The sequence below is a fragment of the Saccopteryx leptura genome, chromosome 5 (assembly GCF_036850995.1).
Source record: "Saccopteryx leptura isolate mSacLep1 chromosome 5, mSacLep1_pri_phased_curated, whole genome shotgun sequence".
NCBI lineage: Eukaryota > Metazoa > Chordata > Mammalia > Chiroptera > Emballonuridae > Saccopteryx > Saccopteryx leptura.
The window spans coordinates 104,343,513-104,370,627 of record NC_089507.1 but is presented as its reverse complement, the minus strand read 5'-3'; the positions used below and the strand labels follow the sequence as shown (position 1 = coordinate 104,370,627).

Below are 27,115 nucleotides of genomic sequence, written 5' to 3'. Positions count from 1 at the left end.
TCTGCATAAAGTCCTCTACATAAAGCCTCTGTCTAACCTCTAAATTCTCAGTGAAAAGTAGACTATGGGGGAAAAAAAGTCTTCCTAATGGCAAAGAGAGACAACTTTGGGGGTTTACCTTGGCTCTGAATGGGCGAAAAGTCTTCTCTTATACTTTTTTAACCAAAGTCTTGCATTTATGCAAATTTGAAACTTAAGTTTTTTATTATCTTGGTAATCTGGGGGAAATGAAGCTGAAAAAATAACTGACAGTGGTACTGGAGTTTAATTTTTAGATTCCACATATAAGTGAGATCAGATAGTATTTGTCTTTCTGTCTGACTTATTTCACTTAGCGTAATACTCAGCACGTTGCCACAGATGGCAGGATTGTCCTTTTTTAATGGTTGAAAAACTTTCCATTTTCTTAAATCACTTATCTTTTGATGGACACTTAGGTTGTGTCCATAACTTTGCTATTTGTAAGTGTGGGGTCGGTTGGCAAAAGGGAAAGGTCATGTGAGGAACCAGGCCTGGGAACTTTGGCTGGAACCGCCTACACCCATGCGCCCCCCAAAAAACTTCCCAGAAGCCCTTTGAAAAAGAACGACTGTCTGCCAGCCAATGAAATTTCACCACGTCATATCACCTTGACCACCCTAACGACCCTATAAATTACCCCCACACGGAACCTCCCCCACCCCCATCTGGCAGGGGCCAGAGAATATTGTCCAGGAAGCGCTCTACTAAATAAAGTTTTTGCTATTCCCCACTTTGTGGCTATGCCCTTCTTTCTTCCTCGGTGGGGAAGATACCTTACAGTAAGTAATGCTGCAGTGAGCACTGGAGTCAAACTATCTGTTTGAGGTTGTAATTTTTTTCCTTTGGACATAAAATCAGAAGCAGAATTGCTGGATCATATATGGTAGTTCTAGTTTTAATTTCTTAAAGGAACCCTCATATTGTTTTCCATAGTTATTATATCAATTTACTATCCGAGCAACAGTGCACAAAGGTTCCCCTTTTTTTCACACCTTCATCAACACTTGTAATCTCTTGTGGTTGTTTTTATGATAGCCATTCTAGTAGGTGCGAAGTGATAATTACTGTGGTTTTAATATGCATTTTCTTGATGTTTAGTGATGTTTAATACTTTTTCATGTACCTATTGGCCATCTTTTTTGGAAAAATGTCTATTCAGGGTCTTTGCCTGTTTTTTAATTGAATTGTTAGGATATTTTTGTTACTTAGTTGTATGAGTTCTTTATATATTTTGAATATTACCCCCTTATCAGATGTGTGGTTTGCAAATATTTCCTCCCATTCAGTAGGCCGCCTTTTCATTTGTTGATGGTTTCGCACTTCTTGCGCAAAAGCTTTTTTGGTTTGAAATGGTCCCACTTGTTTATTTTGCTTTGGTTGCTTGTGCTTTAGGTGTCATATAAAAAAATCATCACCAAAACCAGTGTTGAGGAGCTTTTTCTCTGTTTTCTTCTAGGAGTTTTGTGGTTTCAGTTCTTACATTTAAGTTTTTAATCCATTTCGAGTTTATTTTCTTGGTGTAAGAATGGGTCTAGTTTTATTCTTTTGCATGTGAGTATGCGATTTTCCCAGCATCATTTATTGAAGAGATTGTCTTTACTCCATTGAATATTCTTGTCTCCTCTGTCAAGTACTAGTTGACCAGATATGCCTGGGTTTACTTCTGAGCTGTTGATTCTGTTCTATTGGTTTATGTGTTATATGTATGCCATTACTATACTGTTTTGATTATTGTCTTAAGTTCTGGGGTTGTAATATACAGCATGGTGACTGTAGTTAACAGTGCTGGATTATATATTTGAAAGTTGCTGCCTGACCTGTAGTGGCACAGTAGATAAAATGTCGACTTGGAACACTGCAGTTGCCAGTTCAAAACTCTGGGCTTGCCTGGTCAAAGCACATATAGGGTTGATGCTTCCTGCTTCTCCCTCCCTTCCTTCTCTCTCTTTCCTCTCTAAAAATAAATAAATAAAATCTAAAAAAAAAAAAGAAAGTTGCTAAGAGTATAGGTCTTAAAAGTTATCAAAGGAGGCCCTGGCCAGTTGGCTCAGTGGTAGAGCGTTGGCCTGGCGTGCAGGAGTCCCGGGTTTGATTCCCGGCCAGGGCACACAGGAAAAGTGCCCATCTGCTTCTCCACCCCTTCCCCTCTCCTTCCTCTGTCTCTCTCTTCCTCTCCCGCAGCCGGGGCTCCATTGGAGCAAGGTTGGCCCGGGCGCTGAAGATGGCTCTGTGGCCTCTGCCTCAGGCACTAGAATGGCTCTGATTACAGCAGAGCAATGCCCCAGATGGGCAGAGCATTGCCCCCTGGTGGGCATGCCGGGTGGATCCCGGTTGGGCGTATGTGGGAATCTGTCTGACTGCCTCCTTGTTTCCAACTTCAGAAAAATACAAAAAAAAAAGTTATCAAAGGAAAAAAATTGTAACTATGTGAAGTGATGGTGTTAATTCAACTTTTTGTGGTAATCACTTTGATATGTCATAAAGTTTACCTTAAACATGTAGTGTTAAATATCACTTTCAATAAATCTGGAAAAATATAATCAGAGTAAATCATGAACAGATTTGCAAAAAATAAAAAAATTTAACAGCAGTATTATTAAGGATATAGAGCAATAGGAATTTTCATATGCTTCTTTGGCAGTGTAAATCATTGCAATTCCTTTGGAGAACAATTTGGCAATATTTTATGTAGTTGAAGATATTTATACATACTCAGAATTCCACTCCTAGATATAGACTTTCTTACACATGTAGGCAGAGCAACATATGTAAGACTGCTCATAAAAGCATTATTAATAACAGAAAACAATAAAATATTATTTTAATGCCTACAAAGACAGGATACATATGTAAATTGTATTATAGGCATACAATGGAATACTACACAATGGTTAAACATCAATAAAGGAGAGAGACACATATCCATATAGAAAATCTTAAAAAATAAATTAAGGAGGAAACAGCAAATTTCAGAAAATGTTTCCAATAGGATACGTTTATACAAAATTAGAAATATGTAAAATAATATTTCTTATTTAGGTAACTATGAGGAGGCCAAAAAGGGAGAGTGAATACAATTGGGAAGGGAGTGCATAGAGACCTAAATGTTATTAAGGTGGAATATTTCATTATTTAAGGGGAGCGGTGGCCTTGGTTAAATTTGAGATATTATTCTTTATATATTTTTACATATGAATTATTGAAAAATGGGTTTAAAGGAGCAGCTTTTAATTGTCTACATTGAATCATCTGCCGTTGATGAAAACCTTGTATGAAAGTGCTTCCAATAATTTTTAAAAATATACTTATGCATTAATAATAAGCCTCTCTTCTAATTTACGTGTGTGTGTGTGTGTGTGTGTGTGTGTGTGTGTGTGTGTGTGATTGGCAACTGGAGAGTAGAAAGGCAGAGGCTTGGAAAACTTAAAGGAACAGAGTGCAGTGTTGAGAAGGCAGCATTCCCAGGGGAGAGAAAGGCCCCTTGGAAGGGGGAAGTGTCTCTTGAAGGTCTGGTAACAAAACAGAGAAGGAAGGGACTGAAGATAAGAGGTGTGGTAATATCAAAGAGTCAGAAGGATATAGAACTCCCAACCGTACAAAGTACCATTACTTTTTTAAAAACTGCACTTCACCATAGCAACAGAAGAGGGCACTCCTGAGCCAAGAAGCAGTAAACAACAAAACACCTCGGTCCTACCTGTTACTGCTAGTCAGGAAAATCCCACACACTTCATCGTAAACAGAACTCAACACAACATTTAGAATACAGAAAGTATAAATGAAACCTTTCAGCTTATGGAAATGCTTTTTAAAAAACTCACAAAGCAGAATAAAGCAATGTAACACTCCAGCATGAATTAAGAAATTACAGAAATGAAAGAACACTGTAAATCACAAATTTAAAATTCTGAATAGAAATAGACAAACAATTCCGAAAAGAGTTGACAGAATACCAAAATGAAATTGAATAAAAAGGCAAAAATATTTTCAAAAATTACTAAAACGAAGTTGTCTGTGAGACAATAGATACAAAGGATTTAAATGGCTACAGAGGACAGGAATAAAAGAGCTAGGAAAAGGAGAACAATGAAAGAGGGGGAAAAATACCAAAAGAAAGTAATAATCACAAAAGGCAGAAAAGTTCCAACGTAAGAATAAATGGAGATTCTTAAGAAATTTAAATAAAATAAAACACTCAAAAAAGACTATTTGAAAATATAATTTATGCATATTTCCCTGAAATAAAATATAAAGCTATGTATGAAAAGAACCTATCACATGCTTGTGAAAACTGACCAATAGTCAAGTTGAAATATTATTAAGAGAATACAACCATTATGGAAGAAAGTATGGTGGTTCCTCAAAAAATTAAGACTAGATCTACCATATGACCCAGCAATCCCTCTACTGGGTATATACCTCCAAAACTCAGAAACACTGGTACATAATCACCCAATCTTTCCAACCACATCTCCTTCCCCTGCCCTGGAGAGGCTGGGTGACTTAGGTTCAAAGACACATGCAGCCCCATGTTCATCGATCGCAGCATTGTTCACAGTGGCCAAGACATGGAAACAACCAAAAAGCCCATCAATAGATGACTGGATAAAGAAGATGTGGTACATATATACTATGGAATACTACTCAGCCATAAGAAATGATGACATAGGACAACATGGATGGACCTTGATAACATTATACTGAGTGAAATAAGTAAATCAGAAAAAACTAAGAACTGTATGATGTCCATTATGTGGGACACAAAATTGAGACTTATGGACATGGACAAGAGTGCGGTGGTTACCAGGGGGAGGGGAAGGGAGGACAGAGAGGGGGTGGGGAAGGGAGGGGCATAAAAGAAATCAATTAAGAGGTGACAGAAGACAATTTGACTTTGGGTGATGGGTATACAACATAATCAAATGTCAAAATGATCTGGAGATGTTTTCTCTAAATCTATGTGCTCTAGTTCATCAATGTCACCCCGTTAAAATTAATTGTCTAATATATATATATTATTAGACAATTAATTTTATATATTTTATATATATATATATTATTAAGAGGAGAATTCACATACCATTACTGACAGTTCAAGTGCTGTCAAGTGGACAGAAAAAGTAAATATAATCAATGAAGTGAGTCGTATGGACATATATTGAACTTTGCCTTCTGAAATAGAGAATGCACTTTTCCTTTTTGCAGTCATGGAACACTCATGAAAGTTGATCATATCTTAAGAGCACAAAGAAAAATCCCTACCAGTTCCACAGAGGAAGTATAAAACAAATACTGGTCTCTGAAAACAAAGCAATAAAACTAAAAATCATGAATATGAACAATACACTTTTAAAAGTTCCTGTAACTAATTTTTTTTTGTTTAGGTGAGGGGAGGGGAGATGGTGAGACAGACTCCTGCACGTGCCCGACTAGGATCCACCAGGCAACCCCATCTTGGGGATCTGCTCAGAGTACTGAGCTATTTTTAGCACTTGAGGCCAAGGTTTGGACCAACGGAGCTATCCTCAGCACCCAGGGCTCACTCTGGAACCAATCAAGCCACTGGCTATGGGAGGAGAAGAGGGAGAGAAGGAGGAGAGGGTGGGGGGAGAGAAACAGATGGTTGTTTCTCCTGTGTTGCCTGACCAGGGATCAAACCTGGAACGTCCATAAAGCAGGCTGATGTTCTACCCACTGAGCCACCGGCCAAGGCCCCTATACCTAGTTTTTAAAAAATTCTCTGTTAAGTCTTAGGTGAAAAGAGAAATACAAAATGAATTTATTTAAAATTTAAAAATTATTTTAAATACTTATTCTATGTCAAAATCCATGAGATACAGTAAAAGCCATGATCAGAGATAAATTCATAGTCTTACCCAGTTATGCCAAAAATGAAAAAAGGAAAATAAGTGAATTTAATATCTCATTCACAAATATAGCAAAATAATAAATTAAATGGGGAAAAGTAGAATGGAGGAAATAATAAAAAAAAATTAGTGTAGTACAAAGCAGAAAAATAGTAGAACTAAAAAAAATTGCAGGTCTATGATAAAAGATCAACAAAATAAGCAAATCACTATAACAATTTTTTTTTTAACAGAGATAGAGAGAGAGCCAGAGAGAGGGATAGACAGGGACAGACAGAGAGGAACAGAGAGAGATGAGAAGCATCAACCATTAGTTTTTTGTTGCGACACCTTAGTTGTTCATTGATTGCTTTCTCATATGTGCCTTGACTGTGGGCCTTCAGCAGACCTAGTAACCCCTTGCTCGAGCCAGCGACCTTGGGTCCAAGCTGGTGAGCTTTTGCTCAAGCCAGATGAGCCCACGCTCAAGCTGGCAACCTCGGGGTCTTGAACCTGGGTCCTCGGCATCCCAGCCCGATGCTCTATCCACTGCGCCACCACCTGGTCAGGCTATAGCAATTTAATTAAGAAAAAAGGGAGAAAGTGAAGATACACAAAACAAGAGGAAATAACCCTTAAACTCAAAGGAAATTTGAAAATTAAAGGAGACTATCTGGCAATACTCCAAATAAATGCAACAAATTTGGAAATTCACATGTAATTTGTGTATTAAAAATACAATTTACTAAAATTGACCCCAGTAAAAATAGAAATTTTAAACATCATTTTCATAGAAAAATTAAAGGAGTTGATGTATTCATGAAAAAAGAGCACTTGGCCTAGATGATTGTGTAAGGAAATTCTTCTAAATGTTCACAGGACACAATATCAAAGCTACTTACACTGTTCAGAGCTTAGAAAAAGAAGGAAAGTGTTCCAGTTCTTATTCTGAGAAAACTAGAACAATTACACCTAAATATCAAAACACTGAAACCTCCCCCATGAGGAACTGGAGAACAACTTTCCTGATGAATGAAGCTGGTGGGAAAGATGATGGTGGGAAAAGTCAGCCACAGAGTGACTGTGTGACTGGCTGCATGTGTGCGCAGGCTCTGACTGAGGCCAGTCTTTGCTGTGCAAACAACAATAACCGTTCCATTTACAAAGTGGGTCACATTTCACAAAATACCTTCAAACAGTTCTGCCTAGTGCTGAAACCTGGAGAAAAATCTTCCTTTCCTTACCTATTTGGAGTGGAAGTATAGGAAATAATGTTTCTATTTCCAAGTAAAGCAATCATGTGAAAACAACAACAACAAAAAAGCCCACAAATATAAAAATGCATTAAATAGAAGACAAAAATGTTTCTACTTCCTCTATCCTACTTTATCACCTCAAAGGAAACCACTGTTACCGGTTTTGTGTGTTCCGCCCTGTCTTCCTGTACCTCCCATACTTTTCTTTGTGTATTCTTCAATTGTATTGATCTGTATGTGTGTGTGTGGTCTTTAGGGATTTACACAGATGGGAGCATACCATGACACAGTCCTACAAATAGTTTTTCTCTCTCACTTAATTATGTAACAGAACTTTTCCATATCTACACATGCAGACTTGACTCATTCTTTTTTTTTTTTCCTGAAGCTGGAAACAGGGAGAGACAGTCAGACAGACTCCCACATGCGCCCGACCGGGATCTACCCGGCACGCCCACCAGGGGCGACGCTCTGCCCACCAGGGGGCGATGCTCTGCCCCTCCGGGGCTTCGCTCTGCTGCGACCAGAGCCACTCTAGCGCCTGGGGCAGAGGCCAAGGAACCATCCCCAGCGCCCGGGCCATCTTTGCTCCAATGGAGCCCTGGCTGCGGGGGGAGGGGGGGGGAAGAGAGAGACAGAGAGGAAGGAGAGGGGGAGGGGTGGAGAAGCAGATGGGTGCTTCTCCTGTGTGCCCTGGCCGGGAATCGAACCCAAGTCCCCCGCACGCCAGGCCGACGCTCTACCGCTGAGCCAACCGGCCAGGGCCGACTCATTCTTTTAAAGTGAAGATATACAAACTGATGGCACCCTATCAGTTGTAGCTATGTTCTATACCTTAATTAATTTTCTATTCACAGATGTTGATGTTTTTTCAGGGCTTTGGGAGGGTGATTATGGTTTATTTTTTTTGTCACTAAAAACTATACTGTAGTAAAGAGCCCTGTTCATGCACGTTAACATACTTTGGGGACTATCCCTCTAGATCAGTGGTTCTCAACCTGTGGGTCGCGACCCAGGCGGGGGGTCGAAAGACCAAAACACAGGGGTCGCCTAAAGCCATCGGAAATACATATTTTATTTAAAAATGTATTGTATAATAAATATGTAAAATGTATAATAAATATGTAAAATGTATTGTATAATAAATATGTAAAATGTATTGTATAATAAATATGTATTTTCTGATGGCTTTAGGTGACCCCTGTGTTTTGGTCGTTCGACCCCTGCCGGGGTTGCGACCCATAGGTTGAGAACCGCTGCTCTAGATGAAATTTCTAGAGCAGGAGGGCTGTTGGCTCCTGAAAAGTGGAGAATATTAGAGCTGGAAGAAGTTTAGGAAATGAACTCAGTCCAAACATATCACTTTACAATTGAGAAAACTATAATTATTAAGACTAATGATCAATACGTAATTTTACAAGACTTTCTAGCTTCTAAGAGCTAGTAAGTGCAACTTTGGACAAGTTACAGTGGTATAATAGGCAAAGAAGTCACTTCCCATTTGTTTTGTCATTCTATTTAATCTCAAAATGCAAACAAAGAAATGCCTTGTATTATACAAATCATCTAACTGAAAAGAAAGGAATGGGAGCAGAAAGAATACATAAGAATTTCGTATTATTTTTTTTCTGATAAATATCTGAAACAGTACTCCAAATAATTTATGTGGCTACTCCCTCCTCAGGATGAGGAGTGGCTTGCTTCCAAACTCAAAATATGGAGTCAGGGAGAAAGTAACCTAACAGTGGAGAAACCTGCGTACGTGAGTTCAGCCAGATGGTGAAGCTGTTTGTCATCTGTGGTAAGTCAGGTTAATAGTACATATCCCTGACATAATGTCATGAGGATAAGATTTCACCTCTGTGGTCTTCCTTCCCCAAAACCCATCATTTCTGTCTAACCATGAGAAAAACATCAGAAAAATATAAATGGAGAGACATTATACAAAAATACTTGACCTGTAGTACTCAAAATTGTCAAGGCATCGAAAATAGGAAAGTCTGAGAAATCATCACATGTTAAAGGTGAATAGGGTGACTAAATAATGTGGCACTCTAAACGGAACAGAAAAAGAACATTAGGGAAACAGTGAAATCTGAATCAACTGTGGAGTTCAGCTATTAGTACTTTGCCAATGTTGGTTCCTTAGTTGTGACAGATGTGAAATAGTAATGTAAGAGGTTAACAATAGGGGAGCCCTGGTTGACCGGGCGGTGGTGCAGTGAACAGAGCATCGGACTGGGATACAGAGGACCTTGGTTTGAAACTCTGATGTCGCTGGCTTGAGCCCAAGGTCACCGGCTTGAGCAGGGGGTCACTGGTTCGGCTGGAACCTCCCTGGTCAAGGCACATATGAGAAAGCAATCAGTGAACAACTAAGATGCCACAGTGAAGAACTGATGCTTCTCATCTCTCTCCCTTCCAGCCTGTCTGTTCCTCTCTCTTCCTCACTCTCTCTCTCTCAATCTCTCTCTTTCTCTAAAAAAATAATAGAGAGATCATATTTAATCAGGAGCAAAAAACTTTGAAGCAAATTTATTGGATTGCAATATTGAAAGGCAAGTAGTTGGTACACTGTGGCTTGTTATACTACTCTGTATAACCAGATTTTCACTTTTGATTGTTCAGAAGTAGCTCACAGCAGACCAAAACTCTCATTGAAAAACTAGAAAGCTGAATAAAACACACACACACACACACACACACACACACACACACACACACACACACACGGTCTGTTTGAAAGTATCCATATGCTACTGAGGCAACCAGGACTTGCCTGGAGAGAAGAGAATTCTAGAGAGTGAACTGAGATACTTCCAGCCTCCTTTTCACTGTGGGGATGTGTCAGTTATTTGGCGCAGATCAAAAACTCTAGACTCCAGGCTGAGAGCTTCTTCTAAGAGACCAAGAAACCAGCAGACTTTTTGCATTCTCACAGGGCTAGAGAGACGAAAATTAGAATAGTGTTGTAAAAGAAGCTAAAATTTAAGAGGCCATGATCTCATAGAGACCAGAAGTATAGTGCTTTCTCCCTCAAGGCATAGAGTTACAGGGTGCTGTTGGACCAAATCAAGCAGTATAACATATGTTTAATCAGAATACAAGAAACTGAGAAAGGGGAGATGTAAAAAAGACATTTTCAAAGATAAAATGGCTGGAAAAATTTTCCAAATTTAATAACAATTGTAAATCCACATATCCCAAAAATACTCAACCAAGTATATTATAAGTTTTTAAAAAAGTAATACAGAGACAGTCTTAAAATCAGCTAGTGGACAGAAGACAATTGCCTATAAAGATAATAAACATTGCTGACTTCTCATAGAAAACAAGACAGGTCAGAAAACAATGTTATGTCATCTTTAGAATGATGAAGGAAAGAGTATGCCAACCTAGAATTGTATATTCAGATTATATAGCTTTCAAAAGTGAAGGCAAAAATAGAGAAAATTTCAGTCTCTTGAGAAAATTTGTTATCATGCACTACAAAAATGTTTCCTTCAGGCTGAAGGAAAATGATTTCAGATAGAAACTTAGACTAAACGAAGAAAGTGAAAAAAATTATAGAAATGTAGGCAAATATAAAAGATGTTTCTCTTATTTAACCATTTTAAATATAACTATTTAAAAAAAATTACCAGAGAAGTGAAGTGTATGACAATAATAGCAAAAGGAAAGGAGGGGAAATGGAAGGATGTGGTTTTAAGGTTCTTAAATGTTACGTAAAATAGAACACTGAATTAAAAGGATCATACACCGGCCTGACCAGGTGGTGGCACAGTGGATAGAGCATTGGACTGGGATGCGGAGGACCCAGGTTCAAAAATCCAATGTCACTGTCTTGAGTGCAAGCTCATCCAGCTTGAGCATGGGCTCACCAGCTTGAGCAAGGGGTCACTGGCTTGAGCGTGAAATCATAGACATGACCCCAGGGTCGCTGGCTTGAGCCCAAGGTTGCTGGCTTGAGCAAGGGGTCACTCACTTTGCTGTAGCCCCTGGTCAAGGCACATATGAGAAAGCAATCAATGAACACCTAAGGAGACTAAGGAGCCGCAACAAAGAATTGATGCTTCTCATCTATTTTCCTTCCTGTCTATCTGTCCCTATCTGTCCCTCTCTCTGTCTCTCTCTCTGTCTCTGTCACAAAATAAAACAAACAAACAAACAAAAAACAGGATCATGCACCAGACCAAGGGATATTTATTCCTAGGGTACAATGATGGCTCCACATACACAAGTCAGTAAATTTCATATGTCACATTAACAGAATAAAGGGTAAAAATCTTATGATCATCTCAATAGATAAATAAAAAGCATGTGACTTCCTTTCATGATACTCTCAACAAATTAGGTACACCTAGAAGGAATGTACTTCAGTATAATAAAGGTCTTACATGACAAAGCCAGAGTTAACATCATACTCAATGGTGAAAAGCTGAAAACTTTTCCTCTAAGATCACTTTCACTTCTAGTCAACATAGTACTGGAGCCCTAGCCAGAGCAATCAAGCAGGATAAAGAAATAAAAGGCTGGAACCCAGTCGGCGCATGCAGGAGTCTGTCTCTCTACCTCCCTGCTTCTCACTTCAGATAAATAAATAAATAAATAAATAAATGTAAATAAAAAGTCATTGAGATCAGAAAGAAAGATGTAAAACAGTCTCTGTTTGCAGTTGACATGATTTTATATAGAGAAAATCCTTAAGATGCCAGCAAAACTAAAACTAATAAACAAATTCAATAAAGTTGCAGGATACAAAATTAATATACAGAAATCCGTTCTACTTTTGTAGACTAACAATGTACATCCAAAAGAGATATTAAGAAAACAATCCCATTTATAATAGCACCAAAAACAAGAAAATGCTTAGGAATAGGGTTAACCAAGAATAATATTATTTGAAGATAAACAGTGATGAGTGAAAAATGTATATTGCAAATTCTAGAGCAACCACTAAAACAATAAAAGAGAAACATAGCTAATAAGGCAATAGAGGAGATACACAGAAAATGTTTTTTAATATTACATTCATTCAAGAGAAAAGTAAAAAACAGAAAATGGGACCAATCACAGACAGGACAAATTGAAAATAATTGTAAGATTTAATTTAGCTATATCAATAATTACATTAAATCAACTGCAGGGTTAGCATGCCATTTTCCAAAAAGTTCTTCTAGCTTTAATAATAATAACAAAATAAAGGTAACAGAAATTCTTACTTTGGAAATATAAAAATCACGTTATTTGAAAGCAATCTTGAATGACTATTTTTATTTACTTCCCAATATAGAAAATCTTTTCCATGCTTCAAATTCTCATGTGTGTGTATCATCTGACCTTATAAATTGTCTACATGGTGGTAAAAGTTAACATACCTTCCAGAAAGTCACACATCGTTTCACCCCATTTGGCAAAATAAGTGGAGCCACCTCCAGCCCAGGGAAAGCAAATCAGCCTAAAAATTGCATTAGGCTTTTGGTATAAACAGTTCAGAACTTTTTCATTCCTGAAGAAAAGAAAAAATGTATTTAGCATTACATATACATATCAATTACTTTGTTCAAACTGAAGTACATGTAGGTGTGTTTTAACGGAAATCCTTACTGGTTATAAAAAATATATGTTCGACTATAAAGTGATTGCCTATTTTCCCAATAAGAAAGCCCCCCCAAAAGGGCTTCATGGTTTGTTTTTGATAATTTAAATATGCAAACTTTTAGGGATATAGGTGTTTCTACATGCCATTTAGTAAATACATTTAATATGTACATTTTAAGTGATAAAATGTTAATTCAGAAATTGCCTTTTTCGCCCTGGCAGTTTGGCTCAGTGGTAGAGCATTGGCCGGGCATGTGGATATCCCAGGTTTGATTCCTGGTCTGGGCACACAGGAGAAGCGCCCATCTGTTTCTCCACCTCTCCTCCTCTCGTTTCTCTCTCTCTCTCTCTCTCTTTCTCTCTCTTCCCCTCCTGCAGCCATGGCTTGACTGGAGCCAAGTTGGCCCCGGGCACTGAGGATGGCTCCATGGCCTCCGCCTCAGGAGCTAAGAAGGGCTTGGTTTCTGAGCAATGGAGCAATGCCCCAGATGGGCAGATCACCCCCTAGTGGGCTTTCCGGGTGATCTCAGTTGGGGTGCATGTGGGGGTCTGCCTCCCCTACTCTCATTGAATAAAAAAGAAAAGAAAAGAAATTGCCTTTTTCACAATTTAGGGAATAGCTTTAGCTAAACAGTTTATGGGTGGCTTTGATCCCTATGTCTTCCTGACCACCAGAACCATTTTACAAGTCATCTGCAAGTTTTCCAGAACACATAATTTTCACTTCCTTTGGAGTGTCCAATAAAATACAACTTTTTGCATCTTCATATAATGTCACGGAAAATTTTACCCCAAGATATACGTATTCACTCACCTATTATTAGGATATATTTTGCTTTTAAAAATTAAACCTACATGTATATATTTGTGTTATTCATGATTTAAACACTTCTGATAAAGTTTCCAAATTGATAATTAAATTGTTTACAAAAATATATAATCTTTCCAAATGTGAGGCTATCAACTGTAGTATTATGATGAAATCTGTTTTACCTCTCTTTTCTAAAAGAAGTACCAGTTTGGTCCTGGCTGCCTGGCTCAGTGGATAGTGTCAGCCCAGTGTATGGATGTCCCAGGTTCAATTCCTGGTCAAGGCACACAGAAGAAGTGACCATCTGTTTCTCTTCCCTCCCTCTCTCCCTTCTCTCTCACAGTCAGTGGCTCAATTGGTTCAAGTGTCAGCCCCAGCACTGAGGATAGCTCGGTTGACTTGAGCATTGGCCCCAGATGGGGGTTGCCAGGTGGATCCTGGTCAGGGCACATGCAGGAGTCTGTCTATCTCCTCTACTCCCAGTGAAAAAAAAAAAGTATCAATTTGTTAAATGATCTCTACAAGCATTCAAAACTAACACTGAGTGATATCTTTTCAGGTTAACATGTTTTCTCTAAAGAGAACTTGATTTTTTACAATAAAATAATTGGAAGAACACTAATAATAATGACAGACTACACAAATGTAAGCACAAGTTAAAATTTTTGTGGGGAAATGATCATTTTTTTGAAGAAAAACTCCTTGCTTCTTATTTGGGCACTTAATTGCTAATTTAAAGTTAAAAGCAAAAAGGACTAATTAAAAAATTTTTTTAAGAAGAAGAACATTTGTACTTGAAGCTACGTTCCCACCAACCAACACTATTTTCTTTCATTTAAACTGAATCTACTGGGGTAACACTAGTTAACATCGTTATACTGACCAACCCTATTTTCAATAAACTCATTAATCAGCCCTAAATGAGAATTTCTCTACCATTTTCTTGAAAAATGCTAGAGTCACTTTTCTAGGAGCAAAAAAATAAAAACCTTCAGTAGAGGCTACCACAGTTTGGCAAAAACTACATAGCAAATGGAAGACTTTTCTGAACCTCAATTTTTTCTTTTCTTTTCTTTTTGGCTACTGAAAAATCTGAAATAATTACTTGAATTCAACATTTCTTCAATAATTCATGTTTTTAAAGTAAGAAGGCCTACTTCAATCTATTTTAACTATTTGCAGTCTAACAATCCAAAAATTTGTTAGAACAAAAATGTGTACAGGTTTTGCAGTACTCAAAGCCCATATAATTTACAATAGTAGAGAAGTTCTTAAGAAAAAGTACACAAAGTTATGAACAGAAAATTAAGTGTAGAACTTTTGATTATTACTTTGGGCTGGAGATGGGGTTAGGAGCTGCCTTTCACTTGTTCAGAGTGGTGTCAGTCTCAGTGGATCATCAGAACCCATAGCAGTGGGACACTTGCAGTGCACACTGTACCCATGGCCAAGGTCTCATGCAAAGGTAGAGCCTGGAAGGGGAATGTCCATTGCTGATGAGCCTGAGCAGTTAGCCGAACTGCTCTCATTTTCTTTTTCTTCTTTTCCAAGTGAGAGGAGGGGAGATAGAGAGACAGACTCCTGCACGCGCCCCAACTGGGATCCACCCAGCAACCCCTGTCTGGGGCCAATGCTCTGCTCATCTGGGGCCATGCTCACAACCTAGATATTTTTAGCACCTGAGGTGGAGGCTCTATGGAACCATCCTCAGTGCCTTCGATGCACTGGAACCAATGCACTCGAACCAATCGAGTCCTGGATGCAAGAGGAGAAGAGAGAGAGAAGGGGGGTGGATGGAGAAGCAGATGGTCATTTCTCCTGTGTGCCCTGACCGGAAACAAACCTGGGGCATCTATACACTGGGCTGATACTTGACCATTGAGCATTCAGCCAGGGCTCAGAATTGCTCTTATTCTTAGGTTCTTCTCTTTCTTCCTATCTATCCAATGTCTTCTCTCCAGTGAGAAAATCAAAGACCAATAAAAGTTGCCATGCCTAGGGCAGCCAGTCCTCTCGCCTTCTACCTGAATTTGGCTTTTCTTTTTCTTGTCTTTATTTTCAGGGTAAATAGTAGAATTCGAGAACTTTAGAGTTGAAAGTGATCAGAGAAATCAAATAATACACTATTACAGCCTAGTGAAAAAGACAAAACAAAGACACCTGGGTTCAGATCCTGACTACACCCCTGTCAATGTGCCATTAGGCAAATGACGAGTGCTTTCAAGTCTCAATGTCCTCATCTGTACAGTGAGGATAATAATAGTGTCTTCCTTACATTTGGATTAAATGTATCAAAAATGCTTAGTATAGTTTTAGGTCCATGCAAAGAAAAAAATAAATGTTACCTTATTATAACTTACAGACAATTGAAAAAAATTAGACTCAGAGACATAAAGCACTTTCTCAACATTATCCAGCTGTTCGTGACAAATTAGGAATTAGAACACAAATTTGTTAACCCTTAAAGTGACTTCTCTATTTAACCCTTTCCCCATATTTTCAGCATCAATATATAAGTAGACCACTAAGCGGAAGGAAGTGGGGAACGTATCTGGAAAGCTTTGAAGTAGACATTCAGGGACAGGAACCTCTTCTCCACTTCGGTGTGTAAGCTGAACCTCACCTTAACCTCTCTTCATCCTCACAAGTGTGTCAGCCAAGTTGTGGATTTATAAGTTCACTTCACAATCATTATCAATTTAATACCATTTTTACAAAAGTGAGTAATTAGTGACATTACAATACATTACGCCAGGAGCAATGGACACCCAATGAGGCTTCTGTGTGAAGCTCCTTTCAGTCTAACACGGTGACCTTACAAAGGCAGTGTCGGAGCACCTGGGTGAGGGAGGGACCAGGCTGCACCGAGAGTGACATACCTGGCTGTCCCAGCTTTGTCTCTTTTTTCCATGTTGTGAGGAGATAGTGCAAAATCGCTGGTCCTGGCAACTTGTTGGCCAATGCCAACTCTGGAACCACTCTAGGAGTAAAACCTTTGATTAGTCTTGTACACACTGAAGAATGACCAGATTTCTCGTTAAATCTGTTGACTGTGCTTACTGCTCCAATTCCTATTTACACAAGAAGAAAAGGAAGTGGGTTAGAAGCAACATAAATGACGTAATTCAAGCACGAGGAGTCTCCTGCCTCAGTTTATACTCAATTACCAGTAAGGGCTTCCATTAACTGAACCTCCAGCTGACATACAGAAAGAAAAGGGGCAACATTTCTAAACTCTAGCAACAAAACAACCCTGCAGGCATGTCAAGCAGAAAACACTTAATACTTGCTAGAAAATTAGGATAGGAGGGAGATGTTTGTTTTTAAAATATGACTGTTGGGCTGGCTTTAGCTCAGCAGTTCCTTTAAGTCAAGTTCACTTGATAAAATATGAGTGTTCTGGCTTCCTAAAAATTTATATTGTCTTTTAAATCTTAAGGAAGAGCTAGGAAGTCCAAGAAAGGCTTCACTATTGTACCAGACATCCAATTTTATAGCTACAAATAATTAGAAAAGAGAAGAAAAATAATTATCTAAAGTTCTGCCATTTGCGAAGGTTTTTATCTCTTTATACCCTAAAAGCTCCTTGAACCCCGAGAAGTGATCAGTCTCCTCAGCACTCAGCTGTGAAGCTCAGAACTGTTCCTGGGAGCCCAGGCCAATCCCTCAACCTACCACAGTTCGCAGAGGGCAGTCCAGAGTCCTTGCACTGCCGGAAAGACTTGCCTACATAGAGGTTCACAGAGGAGAGGGAATCTGTCTTGCAGAACCTTCTTTTAGTAATAATGCCTAACTCATTAGGATTTCACTAACTTTGTGTGGAAGTACTTCCTCCTTTGACAATGATAAAACATAGAAAAAGATGTCTATGTCTATCAAGGAAAATAGGCAGCCAATGGCGATGTATATACATTTTCAGTGTTGACAACTGAAGGCTATTAGTAAGCTACAAAGCTTCCATAAAATTAGGCTAAATTTTTTCCACTCCTCCCAACTGAGATAGATCAAACCTGTGAAACCTGTCTTTCTAATGGTAGTTCATTTTTGGTCTGGCACATCTTGTGATCAGTTATGCTGGGGAGAATTAAAATGTGAGCCAGTGTTCAAATTTATTTAAGACGTTCCCTGAGGGCCCATAATCAAGGTCCTTGTCATTTCTCAACATCGGAGGTATCTTTGGGTGAAAATAACACTGATTCTCTCCTCACGAGAAAACCACTAGATGCAGCTATTTGATATGAGTCACAGAAGAGAGAAAAGAGGGAATTGACGAGGGGCACTTTTCAAGAGGCAATGGCTTAGCTTTTTCCAGAACTGAAGCATGATTTCAGTCCAAAAATAAAAGACACACAGTGAATAACAAGAATAGTTTAAAAAGAAAGAAGTCTACATATAGATACATTATAATAAAACTAAAAAATAGAAAAAAGAAATAAAGACAAAGAAAAAATATTGAAAGCAGCTAGGCAGCGAGGAAGTGGAGACAGACTATCATCTTGGAAGGAACAGCAATTAGATGGACAGAAACGTGAAAAGATAGAAGAGAGTATAGTATCTTCAGGTGCTAAAGGGAAAATGCCAAATCAGAATTCTCAAAACAAGTTTAAAGAAACAAGGTAAACTAAAGACATTTCCAGACAAGTAAAAACAAAATTCGTCACCAGAAGACACTCTCTGGATAAAATTTTAAAGGAAATATTTTGGGCAGAACATAAACGATCTCAGATGGAAGACTTTAGATGTCAGAAGGAATGAAAAACAAAGATATTGGTAAATATTTGAGCAAGTGTAAATGGATAATGATTGCATAAAATAGCAATGTCCCACAGGCCTTAAAATGTGTGTGTATATATATATATATATATATAGAATTAAAATACCAGATAAAAATGATGTGTGTCAGAAGCAAGTAAAGGAAGATCCTTACATTATTACCTTAGAAGTTTTATTACATTTAGCCTTTAATAAATACATGTGCTTTAATTTGTAAGGCAAGTCCTTAAAAGAACAGAAGCACACCATAAGTCACCCAGATTGGAAGAGAGGAATGTGTAGTCATTCAGTGGGCACAGAGGAAACAATATCTAAAAGATAAGTAGCTAGCTGAGAGCGATGAGAAAGGAGGGCATGGGTAATTTGAAGACAAGGCAGAAGGAGTAGCATGCTCCCTCACCCAGAGGAGAAGACATGTGTGGTCAAAGATGAAGCAAAAACTATTTCTGTGTGATGGAGGGCAGAGCATGTGTGAGCAGGTGGTGAAAGAAAAAGTGACAGGTCTGAATGGCCTTATAAACAAGAGCTTTAAACTTCATCTTAACAATGAATTCATCTTAAGATCTTGGACTTTAAGAGTGATGAGAATCCATTGACGGGTACAGTGACCCAAATTGCCTTTCAGAATGATGGCTTGGGCTGCAAGACCAAGAGAGACAAAGAGAAAGTTAGGAAGCTGTTGTAATGAGCTAGGACAGAAAGGATGGTGACCTGGTCAAATCATAAAATGAGTAAATATTTATCAGACACTTACTAATGGCCAGGCATTGCTTTATGCTTTTATTATGCATTCAGCCTTTTATTTTTCACAATTAGGTAAGCACTCTGCACAAGAATGAGAGTGTTTTATTAGTATCTGCATTTTGAAGATGAAAAGCTTAGGCAGAGAGATTAAGGGACTGGCTAAAAGATACATGTTAGTAGGAAGCAGGCCCAACAGGTCTGGCTCCACATGTCTGTCCTCTTAAGGCCTAATTCAGTTCATCCTTGTGCTAGTGGAACAGGGGAGGAATGTGCTATATTACTCTTATTAGTTTGGCTAGCCATAGAATAATACCAAAATAATAATATGCTAATAAAGTTTATAAAAGAATTTATATAAAGCCACCCATGTTAATCTTAGTAAATATTAACTCTGCTTGTGGTAACTCTGATTTAGATTGCCAATCTAGTAATCAAAGTTATGTATTTTGTAACAAACTAAAAATATATAGTCAATCCTAGGCTTTCATCTCTGGCTAAGTTCTTGTTACAGTTGATCAGTCTGTTCTTCTCAGAGAATAAAGAATGTCAACATTGGTGATGGATTTCAGATACCAGGTTGACACACATCAAGAATTAACATCAGAGCAAGAAGAATGAACCCTCAGCCCCCTCCCGTTTCCCCCACCACACAGAGGCTTACAGTTTTGATTCTCTGACAAGGCCAAGAGGACAGCATGACCACAAGAATGTGGTTTCAGAAGAACATTAACTCCAGTTCATGAGTTACTTGCTAGCTTCCATTCCAGTTACAAGGCCAGGAGGACCGCGGAAATCCAGCCAGCCATGAAAATAAGAAAGTCCTTTTCTCAAGAGAAACTGCACATCTGCCCTCCCATTAGTAGTTTCCCCTCCTCCCAAGTTTCCCCAGCTCCCTATATAATCTAGACAAGGTGTTTGAGCTGTAAAGAGAGGCTTTTAAGGATAGGAATTCCTCTACCCCTCCCCACCACCACCATCTTCTCAGGTGGCTGGCCCCTGAATAAACGTCTCTCCTGCTCACCAGCACTTGAGCCCTGTGTTTGGTTTTTGTGGCGACGGGCAGCCAAATCTGTGGATCATTTCTCCGGCTTCGCTAAGGGATGGAAGACGGAGCTGGATTCCATAGGTACTTCAGCCTTTGGAGTCGATAGGATTTGGAAATGTATTAGATGTGGTGGGAGGGAAGGGGAGGAATCAGGTTGACTCACAACTTTCTGGCTTGGGTAGCTGGATGCATATGTACTGAAATAGAAAACATAGAGGAGGAGCAAATTTTGGGGGAAAGGTAATGTGTTTGTCTTGGATTCAGTTTAAGGTGAAGTGTTTACTTTGGATTGTGTTCAGTTTGAGGTACCTGTGAGGCCTTCAAGGGGAAATTGTCCGAAGATGTTTGGCCATGGGGATCTGGTCTAAGGAGTGTATATGAGGGAAGATTGTGGTGTGGGCTTCATCAAGGGGAGATGAGAGCTAAGTGATGGACTGGAAGAGACCAGAAAGCAGGCTCTTAACTGGGGGATAGGTCAGAGACTCCGCCAAAAGTCAATATGTACTGCAGACCTCATTCCTAGAAAAAATGCCCAGACCTGTTCATGTTGGTGCTCAGTGGACTCACTGGCAGTCAGTGGACTTCATGTTAAGAGGGACAAGAAAACGGGCTAGGACAGACCTTGGGAATCATGAGTATTAAAACAGCGGACAGAAATAGAAGCTGCCAAGGAGGCTTGAAGGGAGAGGCCAAGAAAGCAGGAGGAAGAGTGGCCATGTGCCACTCTGTAAGGCAGCCGCGGGTGCAAACACAATCGCCATAGGAAGTGCGGGGTGAGTGGCTTGGAAGTCATCTGTAAACACGTAACTTTATAGAAGAATTTAAAAACTCCATCTTTTCTATGAGCTACTTTTCCTTAAGAGGCTGATGGTTTTGGCAAGAGCTCAAAGTGGGCATGCTACGGATAGCTGACAGGATCACAAACATGATCAGAGCTGGCCTCCTCCCAGAGACGTGCTGTTCTTTCCCCTGAAATCTAACAGCACTCAAGTTGCTCAAAACTCCCATGTGCATGCAAATGACACCCCTGGGGTCTGATGCTCTCCTGGCCCTGGGCACTTTGCTTTGGCAGTACAAGGGACAGCACTCAGATGTCTTTCTTGGCCAAAGTTATTGCCAAATATATGGAGTAAAGAACAGTGTTTATAGTGATGAGGACACTTTAGCGCAATGCCCTCCACATGTGAAGAATTTGGGCCAAGGAACTTGCAGGCATACCTTTGCCACACTATAGTAATCCCCACCTACTGACAGCTTAGAAGAAAAAGGTTATGTATTGTACAAGAAGCCATCAGGGCATTAGTTTGTTATATTGACAACTAGTAATATGTTGTGTTTTTTTGTTGTTGTTTTTTAATTTTTTTTTTTTTGTATTTTTCCGAAGCTGGAAACGGGGAGAGACAGCCAGACAGACTCCCGCATGTGCCCGACCGGGATCCACCCCGGCACGCCCACCAGGGGCGACGCTCCGCCCACCAGGGGGCGATGCTCTGCCCCTCGGGGGTGTCGCTCTGTCGTGACCAGAGCCACTCCAGCGCCCGGGCAGAGGCCAAGGAGCCATCCCCAGCGCCCAGGCCATCTTTGCTCCAATGGAGCCTTGGCTGCGGGAGGGGAAGAGAGAGACAGAGAGGAAGGAGATGGGGGGGTGGAGAAGCAAATGGGCACCTCTCCCCTGTGCCCTGGCTGGGAATCGAACCCGGGTCCCCTGCACGCCAGGCCAATGCTCCACCACTGAGCCAACCGGCCAGCGCCTGTTGTTGTTTTTTAAATGAGACCAAGAGAGGGACAGATAGGAACAGACAGACAGGAAGGAAGAGAGATGAGAAGCATCAATTCTTCATTGTGGCACCTTAGTTATTCATTGATTGCTTTCTCTATGTGTCTTAATTGGGGGCTACAGCAAAGCAAGTGACCCTTGCTTAAGCCAGCGACCTTTCAGCTCAAGCCAATGACCCTGTGCTCAAACTGATGGCCCCACGCTCAAGCCAGATGAGCCCATGGACAAGCCAGCGACCTTGGGGTTTCAAACCTGGGTCCTCTGCGTCCCAGGCTGACATTCTATCCACTGTGCCACCTCCTGGTCAGGATGTAATGTGTTGCTCTTGTCATCAATAATTCATTGGGGATTTGACACCCTAGGAAATGACTGTGGCCATAATGAAACATAGTTAGTAACGTGGCTTAGGACTCGGGCCTTCAGAAAGGCTCACATGCAGTTGTTCCTTAGGGGACATCTCGTTATAGGCAGACACCACAGTGCAGAAGGAGTCTGGCCAACTTCTAGGATGCCAGACACTGTGAGGTCTCTGGCCAACCACACCCCTCTGTGGGCCTAGATTTTCTCAAATGCCTCATAGGGTTGGTGTGAGATCCAAGAATGGGGAGAATAAAAGGAAAGGATGTTGGGCTGCAAGTTTAGTTCCAATACCCTTTGACTTTGTGACTTTTCAAGTTGGAAAATGGTAGGCTATGTGCCCGTGGTTCTCCTTTCTCCCACAGGCTCAGTTCTGCCTCTGCACTTCCTCCGGGGGTGCCCATCCACGCTGCACCACAAAAAGAAAGTATGAGACACTTGACTGGTGAGAAAAACTGGAGCAGAGATGGTGTTTCTACCATTCCCAGAACTTAGAACGTCACTGCAGGCCATACTTTCTCTGGTCTGTGGCTTCCTTTTCCTCTCATTTTGCTTCTCGGTGTTCCTAGAAGGTCCTTCCACCCCTACTGCATTCTCTCTTGGCTCCTACTCAATTCCTACTTCTAAGAGGTTCAGTGAATGACCCTAGCTTTTTAATAGTCAGTGCTTCACTTTGGAAAACAGACCCTACACTATGAGACACCCTGTGATTTCAGCCAAGGCCACAGTGGGTCCCAGTGCAGGTAATGCTAACTCATTCATTGTGGAGCACATCTGCAGGACCAAGACCACAGGCCCACAGGGTACTTCCCACCTCTGTACACCATGAGATGGGCTAGTCTTCCCTCACCACCATGAGACCACAGTACAGCCTGTCCTTCCCTCATCACTACATTTCTGTGTGTGTGTGTGTGTGTGTGTGTGTGTGTGTGTATGTGTGTGTATTTTTCTGAAGTTGGAAACGGGGAGGCAGTCAGACAGACTCCCGCATGTGCCCGACTGGGATCCACCTGGCATGCCCACCAGGGGGCAATGCTCTGCCCATCTGGGGCGTCTCTCTGTTGCAACCAGAGCCATCCTAGCGCCTGAGGCAGAGGTCATAGAGCCATTCTCAGTGCCCGGGCCAACTTTGCTCCAATGGAGCCTGGGGCTGCAGGAGGGGAAGAGAGAGACAAAGAAGAAGGAGAGGGGGAGGGGTAGAGAAGCAGATGGGTGCCTCTCCTGTGTGCCCTGGCCAGGAATCGAACCCGAGACTCCTGCAAACCAGGCCGACGCTCTACCACTGCGCCAACTGGCCAGGGCTGCATTTCCTTTTATAGATCCTTGCTGTCCCTTCTTGCCCATCAAAAAAGTTCTAATGTTGAACTTCAAAAAAATGGAGTCTGCCCTTTCTTCCAATGAGGTTCCTTGGATGGTATAAAATTTTCAGCACCTCCTTCTCTACTAGCAGTTTCACACACTAAGGATTATTGGGAGCAGCAGCTTTGCTTGAGTTATGAAAGGTGTATACTCTCCTTAGGGCCATAGGTGTCAGTCTGCCTCCAACTGACTTAAAAGGTAGGAGCCATTCAGGGACTCATCAAACAGCCACTGGCTCCCATTTCAAGGAACTTTTTCTAACATTCCACCTTGCCATCCTCTGTGTGTATGTGTCTGTGTCTCTCCCTTTCTTTCTCCTTTCCTATATCTCCTCCTCCTTTTTCTCCTTCTCTCTTCCCCCCTCCTCCTACCCTACCACTTTGTTAATATACATATGCTAATAATTATAAAGAAAGAATCAGTCATGCTTATATACCTAGATTTGAAGTCATAAAAGAATTTGACCTTTACAGTCACTTATTACCTTGATTAACTATGCCCAGAAATCTAAATTTATAAACCTTAAAAATTAGGGAACTAATGATTTCTAGCAATATTCCTGCTATGTATATATAATATCACAGTCAGTAAAATTGCTAATGCATTCAATACTTACCTTCCTTGATAGAAGTCAGAATGAAGGAAGCTGTTTTGCACAAAAGATAGAAATGTAGGGCCATATTTAGTTGCTACTTCTCTAAATTTAATAACAGGTTGATCTTCTGAGAACCACTTCAGAAATCATTTCCTGTGCCAGAAATAGAAATGTTGAGAACCCTAGTACCTCTAGCACTTAGAACTGCAAATCACAAAATTCTCTGTGCGGTGGATTTCATTCTGTGTGAGTTTTTTTGTGCCTGGTCAAGAAGTCTCATACTAGAACACTTACAGACTGACCAATACCTTCAGTGCAATAAGGGCATAGAGCTAAAATGCTGGGCAGTTGTCAGCAATGGATCTCCAGATGGCTCTCCTGGTGGATTTTCATTAGTGAACACAGCTTTCATTCTTGTTTTATAGATTATGTGCAATAATAAAAGGCAATTTGGTTAACTGCTAAAAATCATTCTGTGAAAAACATAACAAAATTAATTAAACATTATTAAAATACATTTTCTTTCATGCAAAAAGTATAGGTAGCTATAGTTTAGAATGAATAGAAAGGGTATGGTGAGGGCTTTGAACCCAACATGTCTGGGTCTATAGTCAAATTCTAACATTTAGCCAGTTCTGTGATCTGGAGCCAGTTGCTGAACCCATAGTGAGATACTGTGAGATTTTGTGCCTTAGATGTTAGTTATAGTCCTTTGATCAGAAAGAAATATACCAAATTTATATATATTTTGTCTGGAGGCATGGAACCATAGGTCATTTTTAGTTGTTTTTTTTGTTTGTTTGTTTTGTTTTTACTGAGGATAATTCCCTAGGTGTTCTTTAATAAGTGTGAATTTTTTTCAAATGAAAAAGAATTTATCCAATGCTTCCATTTTCGAATCCACTTGGATTTCATTTTGTAATGTATTCTATTTGTTCTGGTAATAAATGATTCCTACTTTTATGTCATAGGGCCCTATCAAAATTTTAATAATAGAATTCTATGTTGTTAGTTATTAGTGATTAGTGATATTATTACTTGTTTGTTAATATTCCTACTCTTCATTTGTCTATCCACCCATCCATTTTAGAACTATGGTGCTGGCCCTGGCCAGTTGGCTCAGTGGTAGAGCATCAGCCCAGCATGTGAATGTCCTGGGTTTGATTCCTGGTCAGGGCATATAGCAGAAGCAACCATCTGCTTCTCCACCCCTCCCCTTCTGCCTTCTCTTCCTTTCTCTTTCTCTCTCTCTCTCTTCTCCTCCCACAGCCATAACTCGATTGGTTTGAGGGCATGGGGTGCTGAGGACAGCTCTGTGGAGCCTCAGCCTCAGGTGCTAAAAATAGCTTGATTGTAAGCAGGCCCAGATGGGCAAAGGGTTGGCCCCAGATGAAGGTTGCCGGGTGGATCGTGCATGTGGGAATCTGTCTATTTCCCCTCCTCTCACTTGGAAAAGAAGAAGAAGAAGAAAAAAGAACTATGGTGCTAAGAGATGCAAAGCAATAAATGTCATAGACTTCTGCCTCCCCAAACTCAGTCTTTTACAACAGAGTGTGATAAGTGCTGAAATAAAGGTGTTGTGAGAACATGTCAGGGGAAGGACTTGGAGAAAATGAGGAAAGGCGTCCTCAGAAGTGATGCCAAGTTAAGCAGAGAAGGAAGAGTGGGAGTCAATCAGAAAAAGAATAGTGTTTATGAGGAGAGTGATAGCCAGCCAATGAAAACAGTGGTTGGTGAGAAAAAGGGGCAGTTACTGTCTGTCCCTTGTGAGAGTAGGAGGCTCTCAGAAAAGAAACCCAAAAAACAAACAGTGATAAGGTCATGAAGGGCAACGCAGGACATCTGGATGGCATTTAAGCTTCATTCTAAGAATGATGGGATCTTCTGAAGAATATTACAAGCTGGTAAAATTTCAGATTTGTTCTTTAGAAAGCTCACTCTGGCTGCAGTGATATTAATAGATTGGAAGGGAAAGGAGTAGCTGCTGCTGGGAAACCAGGGTGGCAATTGTGATAGTGCAGAAAGGAAGAGATGCGGCCTGGCCTTGGTGACAATAGTCAATCTAATAGGTGTGAGGTGGTATCTCATTGTAGTTTTGACTTGCATTTCTATAATAGCTAGTGAAGTTGAACATTTTTTCATATATATGTGGGAGGTTTGTATGTCTTCTTAGGAGAGGTGTCTCTTCAGGTCCTCTACCTATTTTTTAAATGAGATTGTTTGGTGTTGAGTCATATGAGTTATTTATTTATTTTGGATATTAATCCTGTATCAGACCTGTTGTTTGCAAATATCTCCTCCCATTTAGTTGGTTACCTTTTTGTTTTGTTTCCAGTTTCTGTTGCTGTGCAGAAGTTTTTTAATTTGATATAGTCCCATTCATTTATTTTTTTGCCTTTATTTCCCTTGCCTTTGAGGTCAAATTTATAAAATGTTCTCTGTGGCCAAGGTCCATAAATTTAGTACCTATGTTTTCTTCTATGTAATTTATTCAGATCTTAGATTTAGGTCTTTGACCCATTTTGAGTTAATTTTTGTATATGGGGACAAACTGAAGTCAAATTTCATTCTTTTGCACATGGGTTTGCAATTCCCCAGTACCATTTATTGAAGAGATTTTCTTTTTTCTCCATTGTGTTTTTGGGTCCTATGTCAAAAATCATTTGCCCACACACATGTGATTTTATTTCTGGTCTCTTAGTTCTGTTCCATTGGTCTATATGTCTGTTTTTCTGCCAATGCCATGCTGTTTTGATTATTGCAGATCTGTTGTATAATTTGGATTTAGGTAGTGTGATACCTCTGGCTTCGTTCTTTTTCCCCAGGATTGCTTTGGCTATTTGGGGTCTTTTGTGGTTCCATACAAATATGACGATTATTTTTATTGCTCTTTTTCTTTTTTATTTATTTTTTTATTTTATAAAATGACA

At 40.0% G+C, this 27,115-nt stretch overlaps 1 protein-coding gene across 1 annotated transcript in view; it reads right to left on the bottom strand.

Annotated features, from left to right (window-relative positions):
• The window catches only part of OLAH (oleoyl-ACP hydrolase), a 28,994-nt gene extending 8,731 nt beyond the window's left edge, over positions 1 to 20,263 (bottom strand). The window contains exons 1-3 of the mRNA XM_066385299.1: positions 20,074 to 20,263; positions 16,415 to 16,515; positions 12,502 to 12,632 (exon numbers count right to left, since the gene is read on the bottom strand). Of these exons, the coding sequence (XP_066241396.1) occupies positions 12,502 to 12,632; positions 16,415 to 16,446 (163 nt within the window). The 5' untranslated portion in view covers positions 16,447 to 16,515; positions 20,074 to 20,263. The remainder of the gene's footprint in view (positions 1 to 12,501; positions 12,633 to 16,414; positions 16,516 to 20,073) is intronic.
• Positions 20,264 to 27,115: the final 6,852 nt, after the last annotated feature.